We start from the raw sequence: 27,117 nt of genomic DNA, 5'->3' as shown, positions 1-27,117 counted from the left end.
TTACAGTAGCGATGATTTAATGCCCACACTGTAGAGCTGTATAGATGTACACTCATCAGCCCATGCAGTGAGCGCTTGTGGCCTGTGCATGCGGGCACTGCCATCCTGATCCACTGCCATTCCTGCCAAGAGACAGTCCAAGGAAAGAGGACGGTGTGTTTTGCAGTTTCTTGGTGAAACAAACTGCATTTTTGTCTTATTAACTTAAAGTGACAGTGAGGGAACAAGTGTACAGCTGCTCTAAGGTAAGTAATAACAGGAACTGACCTTAAATGCTAAATGGGTGATTCCATGAGTGCAGTGCCATTTGCGTCCCACTGGCTTTACATTTGCCAATATGCATCTTAAGTAAATTTAAACTCCATTTTAGAATTAAATTACATTCATGACAACATACATGTAAGTTTAAAAACAGTAAGTTAAAACATTAAAAAAAAAATTAAAAAAAAATCTGAATAGCTGAAAAAGCAACATTTTCTCATGTCCCTCCACTCTGGAACTACAACTGAAAAATAAACATTAAAATACTCCAAAAATTATTATTAGTATTTTGTTTGTTTTTGGTTTATTTTGTAGATCATTACAAATCATTTGTATTATGATTAAAATACATTTGGTCATATTGGAATAATTCATGAATTTTTTTTTTTTTTTAAATTGTGTCCCATCATTTTGACTCAACCCTATTACCTGAACACATGCACTCCTATTAAATATTTGAAATATTCCACATATCACATATTCCACAGGAAGTGACATTGTCTTAATTTCCTGAATGTCATTGGAAGAGGTTCTCTCATTCTTTTTCTGTATTTTCAGTGATATTGTGGTCTTTACAGGGGGGACACTGGTCAAATTTCAACACTGTTACCTAAATTATAGATTGAAGTAATTTATTAATTACAAATAAATATATTTTATGTGAATCTGTAGAATGTTCTTAATGTCCACTTTGCATTAGCATAGATGTTAGTTAGTTAGTTATTTTGTGTGTTTGCTAATTGTATGCTAAAATCTAATGTACTATGTATGATGGTTTGGATAATATACTGGATATGTATGAAGACATTGTGTGTCTCATTCCAGCTCCCAAACCAGTCACAGGTCATCTTGTGGAGATTGACAAGGAGATCTGGGCAAAACTTGATGAGGATTTCTAATTTGGGCCCCAGAAGATGGAGAGTGTGGAAAATCGAGGGGCAAATTCAGAGAACACAACCTGTTAATTTGAGTAAATAGAGAGTAAATAGAGTCTTACTTTATATTCAACTCTGTTACCCAATTATCAATCCTGTTATGTGGCATTCAACCCTGTTACTTCATTGTTTTATCACAAATGAAAATAAATCACTCCTGTTTTTCAATCATATTTTGTCCATATTTTTTTTTACTACTTTAATAAATAAAATGATATAAAATGTGGGTAGAACTGGGCTTGTGGGCTCTATTAAAAAACAAAGTAAATTTTTCCTTTTAAGTGAAATACAAATTACATGAATATGGTCATTATTGTGGAACAAATATAAAATATTTGTACCAAAAATAATGTACCATTATTGTCATAAAAAGTAAGCAGTTATTGAGGGGAAAATATGTACTTGATTTTATATACATTAATAATAATATTTTAACAATTGAAAAAAGAATTAGTAACAAGGCTGAGAAACATGCAGGCATTGTTCACAAAAAAACACTTGTTAAATTAAAAAAAAAAGAAAAAAAAAAAAGCTTGCGATAGGCAAAAACACTTTTTGAATGGCTAAAAGCATGTTTTCTTAGATTAAATGTTGATAATTGACAGAAAGTTAAGTCCAATTTTCCAGAAGTGAAAGGCCTAAATGGCACCGCAATCATGAAATCACCCAAATAATAAATAGATAAAATGCATAATGTATGGCGTTCTTTACTAATTACAATAATTTAATCATTGACAAATTGCAGTGATATAACCATGATCAATGTGGAGTTGCTTTGATTTTGAAAACAACATAAATCGAGAGCCAACATGCAACAAAGTGACCAAACACGAATGAACACATTTAACTTGTAAACGTACTACATGTTGGGGTACACAGGGGTTTCTTTATGTCATGTAATACTCTGTAATAACGAGAATAATAGCAGGATCTGATTCAATGACACAGTTTTCTCAGCAGTTTAAATGCATCTGAAATGTGTGTCCATGAGTAAAACAGAATGACTAATGCAGAGGCACAGAAGTTAAAACAGAAAACTATGAATTATGTCAGGTTTATTTCTGTAATCTCCATTTAAATTAATTTCAGCTTGAAACAATGCACATATGAAGGCACATGAAAAGCTGGGATGCACCAAACAAGGGGAAATCTTTGTTTTTTTTTTTTCTATCCCAATGTGGGGAGGTTAAAACATTAGACTAATTGGCAGAGGTTTTAAAGGATAATATTCAGCCTCCTGAGAATTTAATCCTCATTCTATACAAAAGCAACTATGTACAAGAATTCTGACATTAAGTAGGATAAAACAGCAGGAACCCTAAACTGTCTAGCTAGATGCCATTCATGCTATGGTACCTTCACTAGTCAAGTTTGTTCTCAAACAACACGAACTGGAGGGTATTTCAGACACGGCACATTCTCTGAGTACACTGTTACATGTGCTCATTTAGGAATTTATGTTTGCAGATCCAAGTGGGAGCAAATGTTTAAAAACATGTAAACAAATATATACATAGACACATTTCCAGCAGATTTCACTTGTTCAATCTACTCCAAGCAGATGATATGTAAGTGAATATGATATGCTCAACACATTTACTGGTTACATGTTTTCATTGGTGCATAACAGTAAATGACTGTAAATAACAGGACTTCTAGCTCAAATCATATTATTACAACAATTCTAAAAGATATATACAATCAAATGAGACGAGAGCAGTCACTGCCATTTTCCAGCAAAAAGTCAAAAACCATAGAATTCAACAGACTGAACCATTTCCAGATACATTCTACTTAAATGCTCATAAGCATTGTGCTGCTACTCTGACTACATTAAATCCTTAGCCAGTGTTCATACACAACAGTGGATTAACATAGTTTTCACAAGAATTACAAAAAAGATTCAAATGTTCCAATCAATCATAGTTCTATGGTTTTTGTATTTCCCTGCTCTAAACAGACAAGATGGCAGTGAACCAAAATGGAAAAGAAAAATGTAACAACAAAATATCATGTATTTGATAGTCATTGTAGCATATGGACTATGTACAGAACTGTGTGCTAAGCACATAACAGCGGGTAACAAAACTTCCAATTCTAGTCCTTTTGAATCCTCAGTAAATCTAAACTTTGTTCTATTGCAGTTCTCCACAGATCTGTGACAGATAAGCAGCCATCATACACAAGGGCCAGGTATGCAGAAAAAGAATAAAAAGGTGGGATTTTCAAGGACCGAACTGGGAACTTCTTGCCCGCATTACTCCTGTATAAAACAGGTTTTCTGACACAGAGAGACCGTCCCTTTCTGGACAATAAGGCACAAACGTGGGGGACCTGCACCCATTGCAACTATATAGAGAAAAAACTGACATGACCCCAATTCCTCACTTTCAATCATTTTAAAGCATATATATACTTCAAATATTTACCAAATTATTTACGTCTTCTGCATCATAAACTTTTCACAGCATAAAAAATAAAAAAAACTCTCTTGTACAAATTAAACATTTATTTCAAATAATTTAAATCACCTTTATAGATCGTCAAAATAAGTATGTCCCTTCCTATGAAAGGCAATTCTTGATTGGTTTAATATCAAAGGACATTGTGGGGGAAAGGGTAGGCAGACCATCCTGTTATACAGGAGTTCTGCACTATGGTTTCTGTTCTTTACAAATTTCTTTCAAAAGCATTTTGGCAAAGTAGTCATTGCAACAAACTGTTTCTTGAACATAATGAAATATGTTTGAACAGAGTGCCCTATCCCTGTACTGTTAAACTCAAGAAGTGAGAAACTTCATTATCAACTTTTTTTTTTTTTTTTAAAACAAAAAATATCTTTTTTTCCTGATAATTTTGTGTAAAATATACACCAACATTAAAAAATTAAAGTAAAACAAAATACACCAAAACATGTATGCCTTGTTTAGTCCTACTCTTTCATGGAGTGTTCATGAGGAGTCAGTCTTTGTAATATTTTCCTTCAGTGGGAAGAATCATCTCTCCAGCATCAGCCAACAATCCTACAAACACCAACCTTTTTTTTTTAAATAAAGCACTAAATGTAATTCCTCAAGGCTCAAACTTCAGTGTCTGGTTTTGTTCCTTCAAAAAAGCGTCTTTTATACAGTAGTATTCACACTGAGAACAGAAAACACGAAGGAAGTGTCTTGAAAAAAATGTAATCCTTAAAAGAAAAAGCAAGAAGAGTCTAAAGTAAAAAGAATGCCTGAAGAAAAAAGCAGGAGAAATATGAATAGAGAAATATAAAGGGATGAAGAGAGAGTAAGCCAGCAATCCTTAAAGTGACACTCTGATTGGTAGCGTCCATGCGCTCTGAGGATGTCACTGTGTTAAAATCCCTGCAAAGGCCTTTACAGCACAGCTTGGCCTTCATGGGAGCATGAATGGTGGAGGCCTACACGCAACTATCCAGCAAGTCTCTTTATGTGGATCTGAGGAGAGAAAATAGAAGTACAATATACAGCCATCAGGAATAACATATCTGTCAGTATTTCATAAGCAAAAGTAAATGCTCCAAAGAATGTAAATGTGTGTGCTCATATGTAAAACCGAAGTTAATTTGTCTTAGCCTGATAAACTAGGGCTTTATGCAATGATATAGTGATAACAGGTGTTGAGAAGTGACTGGTCAGAAAGTGCTAGAGTGGCTAACCTCACTGATAATAGCCCACACCGCCGAGTCCTTCAGGACAGTGAGACGCACAGCAGCCACTGGGTTAAAGGCAGCGTCCACTTTGCCCTCAGCCACTCCATTCTCAAACTCAGCTATAAAGATTCAAAGGGATGAAGAGTGAACAGTAGGAAACAGAAGCCTCAAAATAAAACATTTGAACAGTAACTTACCGATTCTGTAAAAATGGTCATCTGTGTGTTTGTACTTCTCTTTGGTCTTCAGGTCTGTGTCCTGAAAGAAAACTCAGGCACTTAGAATTCATGAGAAACATGGGTATTCTGGACTATTAAACTGTGAATATCAACTTGCTTATGAGCTGCTTCATATTAATACAACATTTATATACAGGAAGCTCACAGCAATGCCAACCTATAATAACATCAAAGGCTCACTAAGCCCCATTTCCCAGCAGTCCTGTGGGCTCCAGTCTCATTAATAGAGCAGCACAACTTTAGCTGCTGGCTAAAATTAGCACACAGTGGCAGCCTAGAGTACAGAGAGAACTATAGCTCACATGCAAATTTAGATCTACTGACAGAGATCAAACTGCTGTCAAGTGAGGACTGACAGAACATCATGACAATGTCATTGCTGAATACAGTTAAGAATCCTTTTTTCCACATTTTAACAAGTGTCTCACCGAGAAGGGCAGAATTTCAACCGTGGTGTTCTCGATTTTATCCCCTGGGTGTTCCTGATTTCCACTGCGGAACAGGAACCTGTCAATCAAATGTTAACTGATAATGAACATTGATATACAGACACAAATCCATGGATGTTTGTTTACATGCACATACTTGTAGATATACAGACACCAAACGTAGATATATTACTTAAATAGGTCATTACTTAAGTTGCTAATTAGATACAGTCACATCTCACAAAGTAGACATGTTACCTTGTTAGTGCTCAAACATTACATACAGTGCCTTGCGAGAAAAAAGTGCCTTGCGAGAAAAAAGCCATTGCTTAAAGAGAAAAATGAGAAAACATGTTTGGAATTTGCCAAACAGAATGTGGCAGACTCCCCAAACACATGGAAGCAGGTTCTCTGGTTAGATGAGACTAAAATTGCACTTTTTGGCCATCATGGGCCAAACACTCCCCATCACCCTGAGAACACTATTCCCACAGCGAAGCATGGTGGTGGCAGCATCATGTTGTGAGGATGCTTTTCATCAGCAGGGACTGGAAAACTGTTCAAGATTGAAGGAAAGATGGATGGCACTAAATTCAAGGCAATTCTTGAGGAAAACCTGTTTCAGTCTGCCAGAGATTTGAGACTGGGATGGAGGTTCACCCGTTCCACTGACCCTAAAAATACTGCTAAAGCTACACTGGAGTGGTTTAAAGGGAAATATTTAAATGTCTTGGAATAGCCTAGTCAAACTCCAAACCTCAATCCAATTGGGAATCTGTGGCATGACTTAAAGATTGCTGTACACCAACATAACTCATTTAAATTGAAGGAGCTTGAGCAGTTTTGCCTTGAAGAATGGGGAAAAAACCCACTGGCTAGATGTGCTAAGCTTATAGATACACACCCCAAGAGACTTGCACATATAATTGCAGTAAAAGGTGGCTCTACAAAGTATTGACTTTGACTTATGCACACTCAATATTTCTGCTTTTTTGTCTTAATTATTGTTTGTGTCACAATAAAAAAAATATTTTGCACCTTCCAAGTGGTAGGCATGTTGTGTAAATCAAATGGTACAAACCCTAAAAAAAAAAAAAAAAAATCCATTTTAATTCCAGGTTGTAATGCAGTAAAACAGGAAAAATACCAAGGGGGTAAATACTTTCACAAGGCACTGTATAATCAAGCTCAACACAGTAAGGAGAGCCTCACACAGACAGACAGAACACAAAAGAAATGTGTAATTCCTATCATTTGAGACAGTAGCTGTGTCTGTATCCATCCACCCCCACCCCCCCACCCCCCCACAGTCTCCTCGTGTCACACAGTGTCTCTTTTCCACCCTTTAGTTCCTCTAAACAGAACTCAGACATTTTCACATGCACTTTTTGTCTGTCTCCTCATCACTGTTTTGAGGCTGTGGGAGGCAGCTTCTTATTTTAGCAAATTATCATTATCTGAGCCTGTTTCCCAATGAGGACAGTGTATATCTCTGTCTGTGTGCACTAGTTTTCTTTATTACCTTTCTCAAAGCAAGTGTGAAAGCCTGCTTGAAGCATGTGCAGAGCCTGCATGAGTGTATGCTTTGCTGGTCTCTGACACAGGGTGCACAGAATAAATTAATCCAGAGGCACATCAGAGCTGCACGTGAGATTGCTGGCAAAGATCCTACTTTATAGCTAGACAGAGAGAAGGAGGACACTGCAAGAGTGAGAAACTGATTACCGTTCTATGCTGACTGGACGATCAAACTTAAAGAGCACATAGTCTCCTGACATGGGGGTAATGGCCCAGAAGAAATCCTCTCCCATGTAGGTCTTCTCCAGCGTGTGGCCCTGATATACCTTAAGAGAAGTGGACACTTCTGCTGGTGGATTAACGTGGATCTTATGCAGCAGTGGCTTTAGGAAGTCCTTATCCTGAAACAGAGCAACCGAGAGAGATTGCCATCTTTGCAGCACACTGGAGGGGTAGTTGTGCCACCATTTTGTGGCTAGACTTTGTGAAAATGGTGATGCAGTATTCCTAAACACATTTCCAATGATTACAGCCTATCACTGGTACCATCAGACAATTGAGATTTTGCTCTGGATACTCTGTGTCAACAGGACAAAGAATCAGTGCATGGCTAGACTGAACAGTCTAAGACTTAGTGTCTAAAGACATCATGTTAAAATGATTTTAAAAAGTGACAAGTCTACAATTCCATTCTGCCATTTTAATTCATATTATTCTCTGTATAAATGTGTGTGTTACCGTAAGTTTCTGGATTTTCCCTGCAAGCGAAGAGTGCAGGCCCACATGCTGGAATAAAGATGGTCTGAAGCGAATCCGCAGACTGGACTTCTGTCTCTCACAGTGTTTCTACAAAAGAGAAGAGACAATGAGGTAACATAATTCACTTGCTATAAAGCAAATACTTATTCAGTTGCTAAGGTATTCAACAAGGTATCGCGTTCCAACAGGATCAAGCCCAAGTAAATTAGTAGACAGTGCTTAAAATTCTGCAAAATTCTGAAATATACTTGAGTGGGGTCAGGGGAAGAAGGTTGGAGGTGAGGAGTGTATCGTGTCTTAGTATGTTTAATATATACGTTTTTACAGATATTTCAGGTATGATGTATATGATCAATACATATGATGAATAGTTGAAAGAAGACTAAGACTACTGCATTTACAGTTACAATCTGCCTCTCATCACCTAAATCACCCTGACTGTAATAGGGACTGCTAACTACCACAACGCTCTGTGTCATCACCATTGAAAAATGTGTCTTTTCAAAGGGACAAAATATACTTGGGTGGTTTCCAATAAACCTGGGCCCAGCACCAGTATCACTTAAATGTGGGAAACCTGGTATGTAATTGCATGCATGCAACATGCAATTTTTATTCTCACACCACTGTTGCTGTACTGCACAATCAGCCCAAATATTAAAATTCAGTTTGACTGACAGGGGACAGTAATGCTATCCCTCCCATCCAGAGAGCAGGGCCAATTTTACTCTCTTGGAATCCCAGTCACAGGTGGCTATGGTATCATCAGGATTCAAACACGTGATCTCCAGACAATAGGGCTACCGCTTTTCTGCTGCACCGCTCAGAAGAAGCGCACCGTCTTAAGTAAAGTAATGTAGGAACATACATAGTGGAAAAAGACAGAGAGGGGTGGGTGATGCACAGAATGAACTTCAGGCTAGGGATTGGGAGTCTGAGATCATAAAGGAAGGTAAAAGTCAGAGTGGCACTCATTTGCCTACTCTCCAAGGTGTGAAAAACCTTTGCTGGATAGCCCTTGATGCTCAGCACTCAGTAGTATGTGAAAGATGATAATTTGGAGAAGAGGGAAAAAATGGCATTCAAGGAAGAAGTTTCATTCACAGAAAAATAGTGAAGACAGACTTACAGCATCTTTCTCAGGGTTGCAAACTTTCACCCAGAGAATGTGGTCCAACAGCCAGTCGATAGGCTTCTCCTTGTAGAACATAAATATGAACTCCACTATGAGATTCAGATCAGGAGCCTGGAACATCTTACCTAAGAGAAAAAGTGTGCATTTACCAAACAATCAAAAGCTTTGCCAATAAACATTGAAGCTCAAAATTTCACTGTTGTGACAGTTTGGTTAAGGCATGTTAACATCATTGTCATACCAATGAAACCTAGCTGGGAAAACTCCAGGATCATCCAGTCTTCAGAGGCCAGCTGCAGGGCAAAGTTCTTCATAGTGGCAAAGTAGTTGGGCTTTGCAACAATATCATCTTCTAACTGTGAGATAAAAAGCCAAGTGAGGGTGAGTTGCAAGTTTATGCCTTTATCAAGCTGGACTAATCTTATCTGGAGAGGTTCTATAATTTTACCAACAACTAAATTCGTGATTTTAGTTCCCTATGAATCCACAGTGTCCGTAGATCTTACAAGTCACAAAAGCATTCATTCTTGAGTGAATTAGATTTTGTATTTTGCCAAACAACTCCCTTAATAATAGTTGCCCTGCTCAAACTGACATTATTGTGATGTTCGTTTTTCACTGCCACAGTGGCTGTGTTGTTGTCGTATGCCGTGGCCATAATACGTATGTGTACATACAGTCTGTAATGTTTACATCTGGACTGTCTTCAGTAATTTCTACAGTAATTACAAAATGTTCCCTATCCTGTATGTATCTGTCAGTTAGACCACTCCAAAATCATAGTACAGAACCTCACCAAGTGAACTAACCCAGCTAATAAACTAATCCAGCTAATCTAGAATAACACTTAATTCTGCAGTTAATAAGCTGTCTTCTCTTGAATATGCAAACAAAAAGAAAATAGGTTCTAACATCAGCTTCTCTCTCACACAAATACAGAATATATAGAGCCTAACATGACCTAAGTTAAAGACAAAGCATGAAAGTGATACCTTTCCTCACTCGTAAGACAGCATGGCATGGGAGGAGAGGACAGAAAAATGGAGACACTAAACAGATTAACTATGGTGACAAATAAGACACAAAATAATCAAAGTCTGGAAAGCTTGAAAGGTATTGAAAATAGCAATATGAAGGAGGAAATGGAAAGTAAACAGAGAAAATGAGAAGTGTGTGAGCATAGGAAGGTGAGGCTGATACGTTTGCTCTTACATTAGTTTTAAGGACTAGACAAGAGTTGCCACATTGATGGAAGTAAGAGTGCAACCTTTTCACAAAGCATACAGACTCTCCACATACAAACAAACAAACACACGGTCAGCAGCATATATGATGGGAAAATTAATATGTTTTAAATGACCACTGTGGTCTTTTGGAGTACAGAGAATTTGCACCCTTGATTATTCTCACTTTACCACATCTTTATTGTAATGCACTACTTCACTGAGAGCAGGTTACCACAGCAACCTGAAGTCAAAGACAGCTTTTTTTGAAGGACATCACAGAAGAATTTTTTTAAATGTTTGTTTATTGTTTAAACAAAACAAAAGTATAATATTAGAAAACACATTAAAAAAAAATTAGAGAGAGTTGATTTTTTTTTTTTTTTTTTTTTTAAAAGGTGTTCATGTTAAGGTGTTAGTAATGAGATATGGATGTTTCTGGAGTGTAGTTACAAAACCTTACTACTGGTTTTCTTAAGCTCTTTATTCAATGCTGTCGTTACCTGGACATAATAAACCCCTCTGCTGACTGCATACATCATGAGGAATGAATAGTCCAAGTTCTGCTTTGTCCTCCATCTGTAAAAAGTACAGAACAACTGTTACTATGGACTGACTGATATTGTCACTGATCATTTTAAGCAGCTAAAAATCCTGATAACCAATATCATTAGTTGATACAGTTTCATAGGGTCAAAATCTATTGAGACAACAATATTTTTAGTTAAACAGCAATCCAAGAAAAAGTGAGGTCTCTATCTGTCTAGCCTATACAGGTTGCAGCAATTATAGCAGGGTGTAAATAAATACATGTTCTTTCTGTGTTTTCGCCACACAAACAACAATAAGCAATGCTATAATTCTCTTGCTTCTGCACACACCAAAAAGATGTAAACTCATGAGTGCAGGCACTTTTTGTACACATGTACTCTGAAAAACTAGTATGCTTCAGTATTCTTTGGAGGTTTTTGCTTGTGGAACAGTGAATTCTCAAATGAGGAATATGTAGACGATCACACAGAAGAAGAGACACTCAAAGAGGTAGATACTGAAATGCTGAATGTCAGTGAAAGACAGGAAGACACTAAGAAGCCCTTTAAAGACTGCCTATATGTAGATGGTGAAAGAAAACTAAAAATGAAAGTAAAGAAAGAAAGAAACTAAGTGGCAGTAACCTTGGCATCTCTGTGCAAGTGTCTGGTGCATACAGAGAAACTGAATCTCGCTATCTACTTACTGTTCACAACACTTCCCTCATCTCTCTAATATTTTTCAGAGTGTCTGGAACATACTGTTGTCCGAGTCATATCCGTGTCTTTTTTAGCTGCTATTCAACATAGCTATATGAATATTTCCCATGTGCACAAAAGCAAGAACAATAACACCAACCACAACAACACCACCTGAGCCACAGTGTAGACATTATGTCTTGAAAGAGAAGTACTGAAGACTGGTGGTGGTTAAGATGCATTGCACTCACTTCACTCTCTCTTTGGAGTCCCCAAAGGTCTCTTTGAGGTTGCTGAGTTCTGGATAGTAACTTGCAGGGGGAGAGATGACCTCCAACAGCCCTGAATTCAGCTCTGTAGAAAATCTGATAAAAAGATGAAAAATTAAGATGTGGTATATGCAATTATGAGCATTTAAATGTTCCTATTGCTTGGATAAATGGCAATCAAGTGCTCTGCAACTGCTTAGTAGTCAGACATTGTTTAGGCATAACAGCTAAATTCTGCATGGACACAATATACAGAAATCAAAGGCAAAATTCAACACTCTTTGTTGTTAAATTGTAAGCATCATATCATCTTCTATAGAAAATGTTCAACATATAGCTTACAGTTTTTCATTAGGTCTACAATAGGGTATATACCTTGACGTGTGGCTGAAGCAAATATTGTACCATACAGCTGAAATAATTTAGTTACTGTAGGCCTTGTTTTATTTTTAGCATCCAGGACGTGCATCAGTGATGAATAAAATTATCACTCACTCTTTCTCAAGGCCCGAGACCACATGATGTACATGATCCATGTCCGTCTAAGGAAAAAAGAGCAAACCATATTTAGTTAACAAAAATACAGAGAGTAGTTAATAAAAATATAAAGGCTATTACTAAAATAGACAACATTGCTGAACAACAAACAATGGCTATATTCTTGCCATCTACAACACAAAATCGAAAACATGATTTATTTTTATTAAGGGATATTAAAAAATATTGTTGACTGTGATTGGGCTTGGATGAGCAGGATGTACATAATAATGCCTACTCCAGAGTAACACAGGCAAATTTGAAAACTCTGTTTTTATGTTTTTGCCACTACCATTTGTGGACTAGGGTTAAGTAACTTGAGAGCATGTACACTTTCAATGGTCCTTTACACCTTCTCAGCACAAGCAAAAACTTAAAACAAAGATATACACACTGTCCATCTCATATGCCAAACAGACTACACACTCACCTCCCCTATGAAGACTATGATTACGCAGTCAAGCTTCTCTTCAGGCGAGAGTTTGTCAATGAGTGAATGCAAAGTCTCTGCCAGGTACGACTTCACTTTCCGCTTCACAGTAGGAATCCCCATTACCACAGAAACTGCAGAATAAAGGGTGTGAACAGGCACTCTTTAAATTTATTGGCATTCCTTTTTTCCCCCTCAAATATGACATTATATTCAACTAATCTGAAGATCTGAATATATACAGTGTAAACACATCCAGGCACAAGATTGTTGTTGCATCCCGTTAAAACCAGTGATACATGCATGTCCACAAAAATACCTGTATGTCTACAAATATTTTAGACATTATGGTTTGTGCTTTCTTTATTGGCTAAAAGTCTGTGTCAGGCCACTGGTAGCTGTCTAGATCATATTTTATTTATTATACTCCTCTCCTCTACATTCATCACACACTGCCTACACACTCATGATCAACCCCCCTAATGTGCATTTCTCAAATATGCAAAGGGCAGTGTGCAGTGAAAACTGACAGAGGATGTACCCTTTAACGACACTGTTTCTTTCCTACCCCAGACTAATAAACACTAGAAACAAGAGTGCTTTTAGGGAGCAGAGAGAAGAGCCCCCAAGGCAAACACATTACACTGACTCTATTATACAGTACTCCTCTGAAGATGGAGGGAGAGAAGAGAGATGGAGTGAACAGAAGAACCACAGTGTAATGTATTTAGAGCACACTGAGAAATGCTTGTGTGAAACCTTGGGCTGAGAAAACACAAGGCAGAGTGTATGTGGAGGAGTGGGTGGAACTAATCACATGAAGCAGTCAAAATAAAGAGCTTCATTTCTCTTGCAGCCTTGCATAGCCATGGACTTGCAACCTAGCTGAATCACATACACCTACACGTGAGGATAAACATTGCACTCTGTCCTTTTCTACTTATCCGAACAAATGCTTGTAATGATCATTTTTGTGATCTAGAAAATATCAGAGTTGAAAACTTCCGAAAAAAAAATAGACATCCAATATCCCGTGAACTCACACAGAATCAACTTAATGTTGTGGTAATTGAAAAATTTAATTATACTCGGCATCAGGTGCAAGCGGCAGTTTTCATGACAAAGTCTCAGCTAAGCCTGCATGTGTGCCTGAGAGTGATACACTGATAGAAATATCATCACACTTCATCAGCACTAACAGAGGAAAACAAAAATATCTCCTCATTTCACATCATCTCCTACTGCAGAGGCAGAGACCAGACAGAGAAAAGGCAAAGTAGGTCGAGGATGAAAGGATCAGAAAGTGTAAGCAAGTTGGAAGAAGGAGCAGGTGCCATGATATAGGCACAGTGATAGAAAAACTTGGCTTGGAGAATAAACTGCTGTAAATGCCGAAGTGGATGTCTCTGGAAACATTAGTGATTGCCTTGCTGAGAGAAGAGCAATTTCTAATACACATAATTCCCCACACCACTCTTTCTGACTCGTTCCCCACCCGGGAAAAAGTGTGCAAGATTGGGTTTCTAGAGGGTGGACAAGTGATGTCCCAATTTACATACCTAAATTTAGCTCCTCCACAGCTAGGATCTAGTACAGCACTGAGGAAGGTGGGAAGTAAATGCTCTCACTGTGGGCGAGAGAGAGTGAAGAGAGTACACAATGGTACACTGAGGAGAAGCTACATGGATTTAAAGGAGCAGAGATGTTTATCAGTAGGGGAAGTCTTCATCTTCTCAGGAGAAGAAAGTGAATAAGAGCTCATAGGTGTGGACTTGCTTTCAAAAGACTATTTCCTGAGCATTTTTCACACAGGGAAGGAAAACCAGTCTTAGTGAGTGACCCCATCATCATTGCCATTAAACTCCATTCAAGTTCTGCATAGCCAGTTTTAAAATTTCTCTAGATAGGTGTGAGGCCAATTCATGCAATCAGCCAATCATGTGGCAGCAGTGCAATGTATAAAATCATGCAGATACAGGTCAAGAGCTTCAGTTAATGTTCACATCAAACATCAGAATAGGGAAAAATGTAATCCCAGTGACTTTGACCATGGCATGGTTGTTAGTATCAGACAGGCCCTCATTTGAGTATTTCAGTAACTGCTGATCTCCAGGGATTTTCATGCATCTGAGACTGCTGGGAGGCTAACAGCAGTCTCAGATGCAAAATCAAGAGGAAAACAGACTATATGACATTTTGCCAATCTTCAACTGTCCAACTGATTCTGTAGTGAAATCTGAAATGCCTGATTTTGGCTGACTGAAGGGGAACCCGATGTGGTCTTCTGCTGTTGGGTCACATCCACCTCAAAGTGTGCTGTGTTGCTTGATTAAAAAGACTAACATAGTCAAAGTGATTATTAATGGGGTTATATGTAGAATATAAACCCTGATTACAGACTGGGGAAAAACCCTAATGTGGCACAGACCCTTAAAGAGATTTCACAGTCTGGCATGACTATGACTATGCGCTATTCAGATAAAACTCCCCTAACCCTGTAAAACAAGACAGTAAGCACTGTAACAGTAAACACACTGTGATTCCACAGTTGCAGCAGCAATGTTTCATTGCTGGGTCTTGCTTTAAGGTTTGCAGGTAATATAGTATTTCACAGGTACTTCAGCATTTAAATACTATTGTATTTCTACAGGAGTCATTGTTTAATGGTTGTGCAGCTCACAATGAGTAAGCCTTAACAGGTTTACACATTATTGCTAATAATCTAATTCACGATGGCAATTTACTTCTGGAACATTATTGTTCAACTCAATTTTCTTATTCAATTCTGTTATGACTGGGTGTGTGCAGGGAAATAGCAACAAGGCCTTGTCTAATGCTACAGTGAAAGAATAGTGTGGTAGCATTGAGCTCAGCAGTACAGCAGAAAAGTTAAACCAAACCAAAGTAGTATTTAGCAAGCTCCAGGTGTATTTAGGAGTGCCGGATATCATGAAGGCTCTCAAAAGCATTCCCAACATGCTGTGCCTAAAGCAAAGACAGATGTACCAAGACCTAGAAAGTAAATTAAATTTTTTCTGCAGTGCAAACAGAAAAATACTGTATGTAAATATATTTACTATAATGACAACGTGAAAATATATCATTCTGCTTTCCAGTTGAAGCAACCAGTATGGCAGAATGGAGTAACCATCTTCATCATATAATCTGATATGAACACATTACCATGTCTGTTATATAGCTTAACTATGCCAAGGTTTTATTGGGATCATCTTGTACCATGTGACAAGTAATAATCGTAATAGACAGCTAGAATTGTACTGAACTGGCTTAAACAGTTAATATTGTGCAAGTCAGTGTATTTGTTATCAATTATGTAACAGAGCCTGCTGGGAGTGGCTAATAAACTCTAATGCAGTGTTCCCTAGTGGCCCCAAAGGTCAACATGGTGGCTAGTGAGTAAAATTCCCCACTTAGTCCAATCAGTTGTCCTACATTTCTGAAACATGAGCCTTGACAAAGAATTCCCCACTGCTGAGCTGTGTGTACCAACACTTATGCAGCCAAGTTTTCAACGCTTCATATTGTGAAAGAAAACAAAGGAGTTTCAACAGTTTCTCTGGTCTTGTGTAAACTGTGAGTATTTTGTGAAGAACATTCTCAATTCTGCAGAAAATGTATGGGAAATGGGTTATGTGATTTGCATAAAATAATTCTATTTTTGTTATTGTACTGAAAATGTAAATGTTGAACCCTTGCATGGTCCACTTGGGGCTGCATAATGAAGTGCATTTTCAAATAATTCAAACAATTTTCAAATAATTAACATATGTAATATTGGTCACTGGTCAAAAGCAAAGTAAAGCTCCAGTGTGAAGCAAAGTATAACCACTTTAAAATAATGTGTCTAATTTATAACCATGAGCTAGCTGCTTATCAAACTTTATTTGAATACCCCTTAAGTAAAATTATTTTGTTTTTAAACTGGCTAATTAATTTTGTTAAATAATGCGATTTCAGTATTGAGCTAAATAATCTTGATTATTGTTTTAGCCATCACTGTGCAGCCATATGTTGATATAGAAAAATTTCAATACTGTGGCACTGGGTGTCCGCTGCAGAGTTGTGAAGTGCTTACCTCCTGTGCGTCCCTGGCCCACCTGCACTGCAGGGTGCAGGCTGCCCTCATTGTTTAGCAGGTGTGGCAAGTGATGAAAGATATTTGGCACTTGGAGAGGCTTCCTGTGTGCCAGGTCCTTCAACAGTTTCTGGGTCTCATCTGTGTGGGGGAAAAAAAATGAAAATTTGAAAAAGGGAAACAGGTTTTTTTTTAATAAATACTGACATTGGGGAGGCAAGTCACATGTTTCAGCACTGTATTTAAACATATCTAAACATATTTAAACATAAGCAAGGCCACAGAGGACAGTCATGAGAAGAAACAAAGGCTTTTCTTGATTTTATTAACAAAAGCAACATCAAGTCTCACCATGACCCTGAGCAGGATAAAGCGGAAGATGAATAAATGAATGAGCAGACAAACTCTATTCTGTTGTTTTGTTGCTCTTTTCTTTCTGAAAATCAGCAGCACACTTTGGGTATTGCAGTCTTTTCTCCCTTACTTTCACATTATCTATATACAGTACATATAATTTATACAGAAACTGCTTCCATTTTAAGACATTTCAGACATCCTCCTATAACATTAACATAAACTTCACAGATAAGTCTAGCCCTAACTCATCTACTCTTTACGATTATAAAAGAGAGGAAGCAAGAAGGCCTTATAGCTTTATATTCACATTTGCTTGAGTCTACACCAAAAGTAATTTTGAGTGTGCTTCCCCGTCCAAATACCTATGAAGGATACCATCTACAGTGAAGAAACCTGAAAGGCTACAAACATTTTGACTTGTGTGGTAACATTTTCATTTTTTACTCAGTCCTAGAATGAGGCCTCATTAAAGCATAAAAATTCTAAACTGAGCAATGTCTGCCTTAGCTTCTTCTGTAATCAGGCGGGTCCATGCCCAACTCTGATGAGTCCTTGTGTGTATGTGGACACCTGACCATCACAACCATATGTGGTTCTTCCCCAAACTGATGCCACAAAGTTAGAAGCACACAATTGTATAGGATGGCTTTGTATTCTGTAGTTTTACAATTTCTTTTCACTGGAACTAAGAGACTCAAACCTATTCCAGCATGAAGCAAGCTCCTATGCATGAAGCAAGATCCATGAAGACATGGTTTGCCAAGGATGGAGTGGAAGAAATCAAGTGGCACGAGCTTTGACCTCAACCCCACTGAACACCTTTGGAATGAATTTGAACACTACTTTCTCACCAGGGCTCCTCACCCAACATCATGATCTCACTAATGCTCTTGATGCTGAATGGGCAAATTCCCCCAGCAATGCTCAAACATCTAGGAGAAAGAATTCCCAGAAAAGTGGAGGCTGCTTTGGTAGCAAAGATGGGACCAATTTACTTTTAATTCCCATGGTTTTGGAATGAGATGTTCAAGAAGCACGTGTGTGTAATGGCCAGGTGTCCACAAACTTTTGGCCATAAAGTGTATGTATGTGCACGTTTAGTAATGCAAATACACTTACATCATGTGTAAAAACTTACTGTTTTATCAAATTACTAGAATGTTCTTTATACATTTAAATATTCTTATAATGTACTACTGTAGTCTAAGGTTTTCTTACTGTACTTGATCAAGCAAGCATAAGGGAGCCTTGTCTTCTACATTTCGAATCCTTGCCTTCTACTAGAGGCAAACAGTTTATAAGCACTCTAGGTAGTGCTCTGCCAAATTACTAAATATAAACATATGCATTTACCTGAGAAGTTGGTGAGGGCATCCTTGCTGCTGTTGGTCTCTGCAATGGCACGTCGGAACTGTTCCAGGACAGTGTTCAGCTCCGAGGAGCGCTGCAGGGTTCGGTGTTCAGCCGCACGCAGACGCTCACGCAGAGCATGAAACTCCCGCTGATATGCTACCAACTTCTCTACACAGCAAGAGTGAGAAAGAATAAAATGAAATTATACTGCAGGAAAACTAAAGTGTCTGACAAAAGACGAAGATGGAATTCATTTGACTTACTGACTACAACAAGAGGCAATAATAATCTCTTAACAATAGGCTCTATTAGCAGAATGCCCCTGTCTCACCCTACCCTAAACCCATTGACATTTTAGGTTTGATATAACCATTGATATGTCAAGAAGTAAATTCATCTTTCACTGTCTCTTGTAAAAATGGAATTCCAGGAAGGTTTTATTGAGCCCACTGACAAAAAAGAGGAAATGCCTGGGAATGTGCTGTGTTGATAGACTTGACATCTTAACAGATTATGATTATGGCTTTATATATTTCACAAGTCACACGGTCACACACAGTACACAATGATGATCAAGCAAATTACTGCAGGCCCAAGGCAGACTACTTGTTAGTGGTAAATGATGGAAAAGAAATTGAGAATGTTTACAACAGCTGCTTGTTCCCTAGAGGTCCTTATACCTCTAACCACAAGAGAAGAGAGGTGTTGTGATTCTCTCTGTCTTCCTACCTCTCATATATGCATGCACACACAAACACATCATCACTGAAAGTGGACTGTATTCAAATACCCCAAAAAAATATCCAAATACCAGAATCAGTTGAATTTTATCATTTCCAAATACTGCGCAAGAACACGTGGGTATATGTCTGATCTGCGGGGTTTGTTTTTTTTCTTCTTTTTTTTGGTTTGCAACCTTACAAAGAGAGTCTAAGATGTAAGGCCAGTCATGCATGAAGGAGTACACACGTTTCCCCTCAGGGACAAACGCCTTGCTTCGTCTCTACAATGCTGACAGTCATAAAACCAGAAGAAACACGTCATGAAGGCCAGCACCTCTTAAATGACCATTACGCCAGTGTGCGTGTTTGAAGGTAGATGTTTTCAATATCTAAATAGCCTGTAGCTTTTATAAAAACAGCACACAAGCTTCTGTACATCTTCATAATCTTATTATTCCTCTCTGCTTCTTTATCACTGCCTGTGTGTTCCAGGGACCTGGGGAAAATCCCAGGGTAGGTCCCTACACCAAGCAGACAGCTGACAGTGAGAGTTTGTATTAATGGACTTTTCGGTAGAAAGAGTCAAGACTGACATACAGTATACTGGTGTACAATATATATATATATATATATATATATATATATTTTTTTAAATGGGGGCATTAAAGATGTTATTTCACGTATATTTTTAAATAGAATTCATTAACAAATAAGAATATGCATCAATATGCAGCATATTTAATTTTTTGTTTTGTTTTGTGCAAAATCTGCATTTTAGCCTAATTGGTTACATCATTAACATAAGCTTCCTGCTGCCATCATCCTGATGATGATGATGTAAAAGAAGATGAAGAAACAACAAACAGAAGGACATGATAAAAATCATGTCATTCAGAGTGACTGTCCACTTTCTTACAGTATACTAGCAGCATTGAAAATAAAACAATACACTTTTGCTGGTGGGAAAATAAAAAAACAAAAAGAAGTTGTAATGATGACAGCCAACTTTGTTGCTATAAAACCATGAAAATAACTCACAGTAGATTTTTGCTGTTTTGAAAATTCTTTTTTTGTCCTTTACTCATATTCACAGTATAGTAACTATGGTATTGTAACAGGAAGGTAAAAATGATCAAAAATTCAAATCATTAATTATGATTACTGTCAGTCTGAACTATTATGACAGGTCTAATCTGGTACATCAATTGGGAAAGTTAGTTAGAAATAATAATTAGATCTCAAGTGAAAGGGGACACTAAATAAAGTGGTTAGGACGAGGGTGCTAAGGAGTGTCAGGACGGGAAACAGGACAAACAAAGACTCCCTGACGATAGTCCAGTTCTCAGGCCTAATATGGAGGAAGAATGTCAGAGTGGCAGGGAGTGCTGCTGTGAGCAATCTAGCTCAATTAAAGCATTTTGGAAAGATGAAGAGCCTCTTTTTAGTCTGGAATGAGGGCAAGGGGGAGAGAGGAAATTAAGCCATTGGTGTAAGCCATTCAGCAAAGAACAGGTCCTTGTTAACAAGGTTATAACTTAATGAGCATCCCAAGCCACTGACAAGCCCATCCTTCCTGTGATCATACCAGAAACGTCATGTAAAAACCCTTTCTACATTCCACTCCTGTACTTCTTCCCCTCCTCTATCTCAACCTAGCTGAATTTGGCACATAATGTAAGAAGGGTGAGAAATATCTGCATGCGCAAACCAGCACAATGAGAGGGTTTCAGACTATAAGGAGAATATGAGCAAGAGGAGTAAAATTAACACATTTGCATTGGTTGTGGATTATATTAGGGCTCACTAAACATCACAAAACACAAATCTACTTGCATTCTTCTTCTACTTCTTCAACGTTATTAAATTCAGTATTATGCAATAAGAGATTGAAAACTCTCTCAAACTAGACAGAAATGCGTGGGCTCTCATGTCCCAATGTAACCCAGCTACCACATAAGGCCAGAGAACAAAGTTAAACTCGCTGTGCACTATAGACTGCCCATTGCTTCCCTGCTGTCCAAAGGCATGTTTCTTATCTGTTTTTTTTATTGGTAGCATAATGGTGCCTTTCATCGGTCTGCTATTTTGGGCCCATTGTGTACACCACTCATCCAGAGGAGTGCTAAGTGCAGAAGAAATCCATCCGGAGAGGAATAATCAAAGGGTGGGGTTCTTATTTACTGCTAGTTAGAGAACACAAGAGTGGGATCAAGTAACAGCACAGACCATGATACTTCATACAGTGAGTGTAACCACTACAGAACCCTCTGCAAGGACACTTCTCTCACCTGCATAATGTGCATTCCAGGATACTGGAGTGATTGAATTTAGGTTTCAAACTGCATCCAAAGTTTCAACAGGTGCTTAATCCAAAGATGAGAAAGCTCAGTATTTCTTTACTGAGCTTCTTTGATGCTCATGCCAATTAGCATGGATTAAATGCTGTACATTATTAAACAGACAAGAAACGGAAAATTATGGAGATACAGTTGAGGTCAAAAGTTTACATCCCCCTTTCAGAATCTGCAAAATGTTAATTATTTTATCAAAATAAGAGGGATCATACAAAATGCATGTTATTGTTTATTTAGTGCTGACCTGAATAAAATATTTCACATAAAAGATGTTTACATATAGTCCACAAGAGAAAATAATAGTTGAATTTATAAAAATGACCCCGTTCAAAAGGTTACATCCCCTTGATTCTTAATACTGTGTTGTTACCTGAATGATCCACAGCTGTGTTTTTTTGTTTAGTGATAGTTGTTCATGAGTCCCTTGTTTGTCCTGAACAGTTAAACTGCCTGCTGTTCTTCAGAAAAATCCTTCAGGTCCCACAAATTCTTTGGTTTTCCAGCAATCTAATCTAAACCTAATACTTGTATATACAGTATAACTCATTTAAGGAAGTTTTACTCTGTTTATTTCCGATGATGTTTGCAGCCATGTTGATTTTGTCATGACATCACTCTACAAATGGGGAAGGAACTCGGAGTTGATAAGCTTAAGACTCTTCTCTGTTCTGGCAGCTAGATGGTGGAATGTACCTCCCCTAGATGTCCAAACTGCTGAGACACTGGCTGTCTTCAAATGATGACTACAGACCTACCTCTTCATGAAGTACTTAAATTAGTCCTTGCAAAAAATAAAAAATACAAATTCTTGTGTTGTCTTACTATATTGTGTTGGCTTTTCTTACTATATTACCACCCCAACAGAGTTTTAGACTGATAATACTCTTTGTCTGTGAGCCAGTATTAGGATGTATTTTTTGATAGAGACTTCAAAGCGCAACTGTAACTTGCTCTGGATAAGGGAGTTTGCCAAATGCCAGAAATGTAAATGTAAATTTAATTACACTGCCTGTTAAAGGTTTGAGAACAGCATGCCATTTTTAACTTTCTAAATAATGTTTGTTTTTCAGCAACCTCTAACATTCTTCCAAAAATATCTAGAGAGGAAGCAGCACTATCTGTAGTGGAATAGCTGTCCCAGTCACCTGACCTTAACCCATTTCAGCTACTTTGGTAGGAATAAAAGATCTGAGCAAGCGGCCCAAGCTGCTCCAGAAACCTCTGGGAATTCCAGCAGTAAGCACTTCAGGGTGTGTACAACCACTAGAGCTGATAAGGACAGTTTTCGGCTTGAGATCTGGGAAATTTGGAGGCCAAGTCAACACCTTGAACTCTGTCATGTTTCTCAAACCATTTCTGAACAATTTTTGCAGTGCAATACCATTAAGGCATACTGTTGCCATGAAGGGGTGTACCTGGTCTGCAATAACGTTTAAATAGGTGGTACATGTCAATAAACCATCCACATGAATGCCAGGACCCAAGGTTTCCCAGCAGAACATCGACCAGAGCATCACACTGCCTCCTCCGGCATGCCTTCTTCCCATAGTGCATCCTGGTGCCATCTCTTCCCCAGGTAAGCGACGCACACACACCCAGTCGATTTAAAAGAAAACATGATTCATCATGTTTGGTGACCAGGCCACCTTCTTCCATTGCTCTATGGTCCAAGTCTGATGGTCAAGTGCCAATTGTAGGTGCTTTCAGCTGTGGACGGGGTCAGCATGGGCACTCTGACCAGTCTGTGGCTAGCCCCATACTGTGTGTTCTGACAGCTTTCTATCATAGCCAGCACTAACTTTTTCAGCAATTTGTGCTACAGTAGCTCTTCTGTGGGATTGGACCAGACGGGCTAGCCTTCATTCCCCACACACATCAATGAGCCTTGGGCGCCCACGATCCTGACGACATGTCACTGGTTGTTTCGACGACTTTTGGTATGTACTAACCACCGCATACCGGGAAAACCCCACAAGATCTGCCATTTTAGAGATGCTCTGACCCAGTCATCTAGCCATCACAATTTGGACTTTGTCAAAGTCGCTCAGATCCTTACACTTACCCATTTTTCCTGCTTTCCCACACATCAACCAACCAAGCAGTGACCTGAAATTGGCTGATTGTACTGTTTTAAAAATCATCCTAAGGTGGCACTATACAGTAGTCAGGTAATTACATGAACTATGGTATAATGCATCCAGACATTTAGTGAGTAAACACACGACTGATCTGAATGATGGTTAATAGAAGCTAGCTGTCCATTTTGCAACTGCTGTGTTTTTACAACAAGCCAGCCACTGTCTTAGCAAGCTAAATGGCTAGAGAATGTCTAACAGTCACTACTGCAATAGCAGATTTTCAGGAAACACAACCAACATTGCAATTTTGGAAGAATCTCTGCAAGTCATGTTTTAAAAAGATATGACAGTTAAAGTTAGGGTGGGTAGTAATGTAATGTAAACATGTAGGCTAGCAAGTGTGCCATGTGTATGTTAGAAGGAAGAAGAAAGAAGCTAAGCTAAGCAGCAGATTTGAAGATGGACAAATTCAGACCTGCACCCTTGGCTTTGAAAGCAACTGTCTGGGCACACTGCAGATTTTATGAATTTAGAGAACAAAAAGAACTGGACAAAATAAAATGAAACATGCGGTGCTGAAGTTCTGTTACACCAAGATAAAGAATTTCGGGAATGCAACAATGTGGAACTCAACAGACACACCTCAAGCAAGTGTCAAAGCTTCTACATAATTCAGGGAAAAAGGGCAAAGCAAATTACCAGGTCAGCTGCAACGTTCATTTCCAGAGATTTGCATCTCTAAGCTGTTGTTGAAATCCTGTGTTTCAGACACTGGAACCAAGGTACAGCATTTACTTGACACTTTATGAATAAAAGGTGGTCACAATATATTATATATATAGTGTTGTTTATTTATTTATTTAGTTGCACTGATAATAATTTTATAATTACATTGTGGCACCCTCAACCAAAATCTTATTGTTTCGTAAGGGGCTTAAAAATTCCCACCCCTACTAGTTTTTGGTGTTTTTATTCTTCTGTTATTATTATTCCGTATTCTATTTTCCACTTTCACGTATGTAAATGCATCATTGTGTATGGCTTAGCAATTCAACTGCCATATAGAAAATGGATGAAATTTAAAGAGAAACTACAGCTGATCAATAGAGTGTCAGAAAGTGCTAACTGCTGATTGATCTCCATCTAGCATAGCAAGAGTCATCTTACACAACACAGACCTCCTACAGCAACCAACAGCCCAGAAATAAGAGGTCGGTGAGACAGTTACTTAACAAACCTGCCAACTCTGTAAACACAACATGTGTAGATAGTTAAGTTAAAGGAAAAAAACTTCAATGACTTGCATATTAATCTTAGTAATTACCATATATAATATTCAATATTCAGCGGTGTCCAATATTTATTTTGTAATACAATTCTGAGCTGGCTTTGTTGGATGAAACCTCTTTCTGCTACATGCTGTCTATTTTCACTCAGACTAATTGCCTTCTACCTTACCCACAATGCCATTTGACTACCTGCTGATAGCGGTGCCAGTGGGATTTAACACTCGCTTCATCTCTATCTAAGGGGACCAATGCAGCAACGCTTTAGTCCTTTATTCTGTCCAGCTCTCTCACCTCCTCATGTGTACACTCTTCAACTTTCAATCTAAAACAGCCATCATAGATCACTGAATATCTGACGTAACTCAGCGCCACTGCGTCATGTCGCTGCATTACATTCTGGACCTTTGTTATTAATAGGACTTTGAATGTCACTGGAAAATGGTGAGTGAGAAAAGAAGCTGGCCATTATATTGGCCTCTTGTAACTTCGCTAGCAGTGTCGCCCAGTGACGTCAGTGTGGCACATAACCTCTAACTTCCCAGAGGAATTACATAAATACAGCACCAGCTAACAAAGCAGCAACAGAATCTCCAAGTACATCACACATACTCGTATATAAACATATTTAATGTGGTTAAGGGTGGAGTTTTCCTTTAACTCGGTCGATGTGCACCCTGATACTTTGTGGTTAAACTCATCCGTCACTCACCCTTTCCGTTCTGCCAGGCGGTGTACCAGGACAGACTGAGAAAAGAGGTGAAGAAGATGAGGGCAGTGGCAACAGTTCCATTTCTGAGCCTCATCTCATTTCAGCGGCTGTCCGCGGCGGCCGTGGCTCCTCTCGCCTCCCGCGGTCACTCCGTCCTCCTCCAGCCTTTTCCCGAGCTTCAGCGTTTCAAAAACCTGCCATGACCGAGCCGAGCCATCTTTACCCCGACTGCGTAAAGTCAGAAGCTAACCGACAACCCTAACTAGCACATGAGTCACAGCGGCAGCTTCCTCTTCCTCAACTTCTGCAAAAAAAGAAAAAAAAAGAAATATGAAACGTGACCTGGGAAGTCAAGTTATTATCCAGCTATTAGTGACAAGCTCTGTGTTAATTACAGTGTAACAGAGATTCAGCTTTAAGGTCTGAGGACAGAAAAGCGAGCCGATCTGCCGGTTCTAGCGGACGTGCATCTGGCGACGCTGTGAAGCTAATGAGCTAATGTAAGCTAACAGAGCTAGCCATATCTCTACTTAGCCAGCTGTGGGACGGTCTTATCACTTCGGCTTTAACCAGCTATAGACAAGCAGTAATAAGGTTAGCTAGCTAAAGATAACCTCCGAGTTAACGCACAGCGTAATAATAATACAGAGGTAATTATAGCACAATTTTAAAATGTAAAAAGTGTCTTTATTTAGTTGCTGTAGAATGAATAGAGGGTGTACTCGTTCACCCAGCCTTCCTGCCTACAGCTACCTGTCGGAAGAGCTGAAATCTCTCACACACAACAGGCGTGTTAGCTCACAAAATCCCCAAAACACAAGTTTTCATACTTACTCACAGATCCAGCGGAGGATGCATATACACTCGTTCTGTTGAAATAAAATGCCAGCGACCTAAAAGTACTAGCTGTTAAAAGTACATTCTTGTTGGAGTGTAAAATAATAGGACTACCAGTCCGCAGCTCAAACATGAACTAATGGTGAGCTCTCAATCAACCTTCATCATAACCCCGCCCACCGGCAGCTGCCATTAGCTCCGCCCACTGACAGGAATGTTTTTTTGGTGGGGGGGTTATTTTTGCTTCTGTATTAACTTGCTGTGTCTGTGTTTAAGCGCTAGAGGGCAGACTCGTATAACCTAATTAAAACTGGGCTAGAGATTTTTATTCCCGACCTTTCTACCGACAGGAGACATTCGATTTAAGTCGACATTATTATTATTGTGGAGTTATTGAGTTTTTAAATCCATCCTTCCAAGTGACCAGTCAGATATGCTAATAACTATAAGAACTCAATAGTAAATATAATGACTTTGTGAAGGTTGTGATTTCCACCAGTGTAAGAAAAATTTTAAAAAATAAAATAAAATAAAAAAATCACAGACTCTCCTGGCTATGCTTCACAAACCATTGTGAGTCCCCAGACCCCACTTTGACAACCACTGCATTAAATCATTAATAGCACTTCACCAGATTCCAGGTTAAAACACTTTGTTCAAATATGCACTATTAAATAACTGTGTTAAAT

General features: G+C 38.5%; 1 protein-coding gene across 3 annotated transcripts; it reads right to left on the bottom strand.

Annotated features, from left to right (window-relative positions):
* Positions 1-1,887: 1,887 nt before the first annotated feature.
* mgat4a (alpha-1,3-mannosyl-glycoprotein 4-beta-N-acetylglucosaminyltransferase A) lies at positions 1,888-26,584 on the bottom strand. 3 transcript variants are annotated; one of them, XM_026912720.3, is made up of 16 exons: positions 26,426-26,584; positions 25,592-25,895; positions 18,440-18,607; positions 16,730-16,870; positions 12,634-12,767; positions 12,162-12,208; positions 11,649-11,762; positions 10,672-10,747; positions 9,187-9,301; positions 8,940-9,070; positions 7,790-7,897; positions 7,259-7,452; positions 5,534-5,612; positions 5,064-5,124; positions 4,873-4,985; positions 1,888-4,651 (listed from the first exon to the last, which is right to left on the bottom strand). In XM_026912720.3, exons 2-16 carry the CDS (start codon positions 25,683-25,685, stop codon positions 4,625-4,627), a joined length of 1,602 nt encoding a protein of 533 aa, XP_026768521.3. In that variant the 5' UTR covers positions 25,686-25,895; positions 26,426-26,584; the 3' UTR covers positions 1,888-4,624. The 3 variants fall into 3 exon arrangements, with proteins under 3 accessions (XP_026768521.3, XP_034160603.2, XP_034160602.2); XM_034304712.2 differs by having other exon boundaries at positions 26,430-26,578; XM_034304711.2 differs by lacking the exon at positions 26,426-26,584 and adding an exon at positions 25,987-26,382.
* Positions 26,585-27,117: the final 533 nt, after the last annotated feature.

This window comes from Pangasianodon hypophthalmus, chromosome 5, assembly GCF_027358585.1.
Source record: "Pangasianodon hypophthalmus isolate fPanHyp1 chromosome 5, fPanHyp1.pri, whole genome shotgun sequence".
Classification (NCBI taxonomy): Eukaryota; Metazoa; Chordata; class Actinopteri; order Siluriformes; family Pangasiidae; genus Pangasianodon; species Pangasianodon hypophthalmus.
This window is presented reverse-complemented; position numbering and strand designations above follow the sequence as displayed.

What these genes read in the sequence shown, in the direction of transcription:
- mgat4a (XM_026912720.3), bottom strand. Translation starts at nt 25,685, where the DNA reads ATGAGGCTCAGAAATGGAACTGTTGCCACTGCCCTCATCTTCTTCACC. An exon ending in TCATAGTCTTCATAGGGGAG is followed by an intron (nt 12,209 to 12,633) that starts GTGAGTGTGTAG and finishes TTTTTTCCTTAG; the next exon opens with ACGGACATGGATCATGTACA. An exon ending in TTCCCAGCTAGGTTTCATTG is followed by an intron (nt 9,071 to 9,186) that starts GTATGACAATGA and finishes TTTTTCTCTTAG; the next exon opens with GTAAGATGTTCCAGGCTCCT.